We start from the raw sequence: 5315 nt of genomic DNA, 5'->3' as shown, positions 1-5315 counted from the left end.
CAGTGAACCCTGTTTACTTAATGCAACAACAGAAATGATGAATGTGTGAATATAAAGATAATGTTGTCCTTGATATCCCTGTGTTTCATTAGTCCCTGCAAAGGATCAACAGATGGCGCTGATTAAAGTAGAACCTTCAGAAGAATGGATACCTGGTGTGGACCAGTCAGATCCAGAACCCCTCAAATTAAAAGAGGAAGAGGAGGAACCCCGGCCCAGTCTGGAGGGAGACAAAGTTGTGAAAGAGGAGATTGATGTCACCAGGTTTTCAGTCACTGCAGTTCCTTTTAAAAGTGAAGATGATGAAGAGAAGCCTCTGTTCTCACAGCTACATCAGCACCAGTTGGAGGGCAGAGATCTTCCATCCTGCTGCTCAGCTGGTCAGAAGGAAACAGCAACTGATGAAGAGGACTGTGGAGGACCTGAAACTACCAGTAACCCAGATGGAAATACTTACAAAAACTGTTCCTGCTCTTCAGAGACTGAACTCAGTGACAATTATAAAGATGACGAGGATGTGAACAATCCTGATTCTCAGCTGAAGAATTTGTCAGTTTCTGTGCAAAAAACTAAAGAGAGGAACAAAGAATGGAAGAACAGAAGAGCTCCTGAATCAGGAGTGAAGACTGTCAGAAAATCTGTGAGATGCTCTGAGTGTGGTAATCAGTGTGTCAACAACAGATCTCTTAAGAGACACATGTCCAGTCATTTAGGAGACCAGACAGAACCAAAACTGTTCAAGTGTAATGACTGTGATAAGAAATTTGCAAGAAAAAATGGTGTAAAAGCTCACATGATAGTTCACACAGGAGACAAACCATTTCCTTGTGATGTTTGTGGACAAAGATTTAGCCGAAAGTCATCTTTAAACACACATGAGAGTCCACACAACAGATTAATCATTTTCACTGTAAATATTAAAATAGCTCCTACATCAGGTCCCACAGGAGTTACATGGGGGACTTAAATTAACATAATTAATAAAGGGGCAAGATTATGTGTTTCTCAAGCATATACTGTATTTAAGTTCTATACCATAACTAGAAGCACTCGGAGAGTGCAAACCTCCGCCAACACCAATTTCCCCCATCCTGTAAGAGTTAATGCGCAAAAGCAGAGATGGAAACATATTTGCCGAATAAGTTCTGACGTAGCGAACATTGAAGCAGGCAGTTTGCATGGAATTTCTTCCTGGTGGTGTCCAATGTGAAAAAAAAAAGTCAGACTCATCGTCACCCGACGTTATTCATCGTCAAACTGGTGTCACTAGTAGCCCCAAAAATGATTACTAGTCAACTAGTTAGACCTTGTTAGTCATATTAGTTAACTAGAGTTTAAAGTCTGTCAATTGTTTCATCAAAAATGTTAACTAGTTAAGTTTTAAGGTCAAATTTAGTTACTCTAGTTGACTAGTGACATTAAATTTAGCCTTACTAGTTTATTAGAAGCCCCTCAAATGCTCACTAGTTAACTAATTAAAGTTTTTGTCTATTTTAGAGTCAGAAAACTGTTTAAAGTGTTAACTAGCTAAGTTATAAAGTTGTAAAATTTTATTAAGTTGATCTAGTTAACTAGTGACATTAAATTTGGTTTTACTAGATGACTAGTAGCCCCCAAAATGATCACTGGTCAACTTGTTAGAGCTTGTTATTCATACTAGTTAACTAGAGTGCTACGATAGGTAAATTGTTTCATCTAAAGTTATAAGTTGTTAGGTCAGATTTAGTTACTCTATTCAACTAGTGACATTAAATTTACTCTTACTAGTTGACTAGAAGCCCCCAAAATGCTCACTAGTTAACTAATTAAAGCTTTTTGTCCATATTAGTTAACTAGAGTGGCTAAAATTTGAAAAATGTTTTATCTAAAGAGTTAACTAGCTAAGTTGTAAAGTTGTAAAGTTAAATTTAGTTGATCTAGTTAACTAGTGGCATTAAATTTAGCCTTATTGGTTGAGTAGTAGCCTCCAAAATGCTCAATGGTTGACTAGTGACATTAAATTTGGTTTTACTAGATGACGAGTAGCCCCCAAAATGATCTACTAAAATATGTCGGTTCTTTCATCTAAAGTGTTAACTAGGTAAGTAGTAAAAGTCAGATTTATTTACTCTATTCAACTAGTGACATTAAATTTAGTCTTACTAGTTGACTAGAAGCCCCCAAAATGCTCACTAGTTAACTAATTAAAGCTTTTTTCCATATTAGTTAACTAGAGTGGCTAAAATTTAAAAACTGTTTTATCTAAAAAGTTAACTAGCTAAGTTGAAAGGCCAGTTGTAAAGTTAAATTTTGTTGATCTAGTTAACTAGTGGCATTCAGTCTGGCCTTACTGGTTGTATAGTAGCCCTCAAAATCCTCACTGGTTGACTAGTGACATTAAATTTGGTTTTACTAGATGACTAGTAGCCCCCAAAATGATCACTAGTCAACTAGTTAGAGCTTGTTAGTCATACTAGTTAAATAGAGTGGCTAAAGTCTGTCAATTGTTTCATCTAAAGTGTTGACTAGTTAAGTCTGAAGTTCAGTTTTAGTTACTCTAGTTGACTCCTGACATTAAATGTGGCCTTACTAGTTTACTTGCTCCCAAAATGCTCACTAGTCCATACTAGTTTACTACTGCAACTAAAAAGTATAAACAAGTGAAGCAGTGTGTGCATTTGACACTAGCATGCATAAATGTGTTAAGTAGTTAACTTGAAGGATTTTTTTGTGCTTAATAATTGATTTGCACAACACAATCATTGGCCAGTTTAGCCTTGTGGTCCACTAGTGTGTTTAAAGTCCAACTAGATGGGACATTTGAAATACTATGGAGGCAAAAAGGCTGATTATTATGAATTCCGCTACAGCTAGTTGAGCAAAAGTAGCCCTAGTTTACAAAAATGTTACTAAGAGTATGCACTGACCAAATGTGCAACTAGTACAGTGCAGTTTGCAAACTAGTGAGTGAAAATGACACGTGATATCAAGGATATCAAATAAATACACATGGGCTTACCATAGATTTGAACCTTGCTTCAATAAACTTGACCGCGAGTCGTGCCATCTTAGACTCTCTCCTTCATTATTAACTGCAGTATTTCCACCAGCCGCTCTCACGTTTCCCTTTCACTCATCCCTCAGGGGTGCACAGCTAAGGTTACTGCTTTGTTTAATTCATTGTGCTGACTGTGCTTTTCTATCAGTGCAATTTCTCTAATGACGCGGCTTTTAAACGCGGAAGCCTTTAATCCACGTGTTTGTCACTCTTTATTATGGTATGATTAGGCTCGTTGTAAAGAGTAGGTTAGGTTTGTGTGACACACTCACAGCTCTTCACCTGCGACGTAAGGCCTCTTTCAGTCGCTTTGGCTGTTTCTGTAGGTAAACAAACAAACGTGGTAGTTGGCYATTCATAATTAGCTGTTTTCTGTCAGATAAGTGACAAATACAGAGGGTGAAGCATGATGTTTTTTTATCTTTCAGTATGTTTTGAGTTGAGGATACAGAACAGAAATGATCCAGCGATCATCAGAAAACACCAGAAAGCAAACTGAGATAAATCTGTTCGACCAGTTTAAACCCTGGAGTTCAATGACCTGCAGGGACAACATGAGAGTCCAACAAACATGTCCGTTTCTCCCAGCCTCTGTCTCTGGCACATATGGGGAGCGGACCAGAGGCCCCACTCGCCACCTGTGTGTAGAAAAATCCTTCAGTAAGGTCAACACTTGTGTCTGCAGAGGGATCCAGCAGCTCTCTGTCCACCTTTGTTTCACAAACACTGGTGTGTTGATGTTGTTCTCAGTCCTCTGCAGCCATTCACGGCCTCCATGACGTTGGTCTCCTGTGTTTGTGATATATATACAACACCAGAATGCTGTACATACACCTCTCAGTAAAGATTTACAATTCAATCAACAGCTTTGTTTTTTTATTGCCCACGCCAAAATACAAGGTGTGAATTCATGTGTTTGTTTTGGTAACAAAAAAAATCACATGAACCCCTGGATTCCAGGAAATATTGATCAGATGTGCATCTACAACTGATAACTTTTGGAACCAGCCAAATGGAAGATGTGACTATTTTTGTTGTTACACAAAGGTGGTAAAACAAAATGTAATCTTTGCTTAAAAAAGGAAGAAAACTGTTTAACCAATATTAAAAATAAATGTTGGGTCACCTTGAAAGGTACAGCTTACCTTGATAATCATGTTTAATCAGTAAATTGCCACTTGTAGCTACACTTGCGTATGTGTCAAACTACATTACTGTGCTATTTTTCATAGATTTAACTAAAAATGTGAGAACGAATTGTGTCTTTGTGATTGGCTGTTGGTAACAAAGTGCCTAAAGATCCAATTTCAAGCAGATTCTTTGCTGAGGTTGTCTCTTATGTGTAGACACAATACTGCTTCATTGCTTGAATAATTCATAGATCAGAGTTGAGTGGCTTAACAAACAAGCAAAATACCTGTTCTTCAGAAATGGTCAGGTACTGGGCTAAAGGAATGAAATATGAAATTGAAAAATTACAAAAACAGCTAAAGCCCAAAGAAAATTGTTGAAAAAACTCCATAACGCCTGAAGAAGCTTAAGGGAAACTGGGAACCATACACAGATATAGGTGGTATTCAGGTTAGCTTGAGTAGATTTTTATGTCTTTAATAAATAGTCATTTGAAAACTGCATTTTGTATTTACTCAGGTTATCTTTGTTAGAAATGACAGCTATAACTACTAATCATAGATCAACCTGTTTTTTACATGTTTGCAGTTTGCACTGGAATTTGTTAGGTAAAATATGCAAATAGTTTTTTAATCTATTTGCATAGGTTTGGGGTGCATTTTCCTGGAAAACATAACAGACGAGACAAATTTGAGCTATGAAATTCTGCACTTCACATATTTCTGAATGGATTTTAGTGTTGTCTCCGGTAATTTTACAGCAAATTTACTTATAGATTTCAAAAGTTTTGCATATTCATCTTCGTTTGTTTAGTCCAGATTAAGTGCATACCCACATTTCAGAATTGCATTTCAATATAGCTGGAAAGAAAGCTACTCAGAGTAATCTTATGCTATTTTATAGTTTGCAATTAGTAACTTTAGCTATAAGTATTTGAACGCATTTATTGTTAAAAACGTATTTAAATTCACGTAATTTGTACATAAAATAGGTCACAATAACATTTCTCCTAATAGAAAGATGAATTCACCGACTGAAAAGGCAGCGCCTTCACTCGACACTTTCCGGCACACTTCGTAGCCTTTCGTCCAGCTTCGGCACTTTCCGCCGATGTTGATGTTGGAGCTCGCGCCGCCTCGCCCAGACT

At 37.2% G+C, this 5315-nt stretch overlaps 1 protein-coding gene across 1 annotated transcript; it reads left to right on the top strand.

Moving 5' to 3' along the window:
- Positions 1 to 92: 92 nt before the first annotated feature.
- On the top strand, positions 93 to 997 carry LOC106519695 (zinc finger protein 626; the record flags this gene model as incomplete). Its single annotated transcript, XM_014011466.1, is given in 1 exon segment — positions 93 to 997. A coding segment is annotated over 1 exon segment (875 nt), but the record flags the coding sequence as incomplete, so codon positions are not given.
- Positions 998 to 5315: the final 4318 nt, after the last annotated feature.

The sequence above is a fragment of the Austrofundulus limnaeus genome, unplaced genomic scaffold (assembly GCF_001266775.1).
Source record: "Austrofundulus limnaeus strain Quisiro unplaced genomic scaffold, Austrofundulus_limnaeus-1.0 Scaffold81, whole genome shotgun sequence".
Lineage (NCBI taxonomy): Eukaryota > Metazoa > Chordata > Actinopteri > Cyprinodontiformes > Rivulidae > Austrofundulus > Austrofundulus limnaeus.
This window is presented reverse-complemented; position numbering and strand designations above follow the sequence as displayed.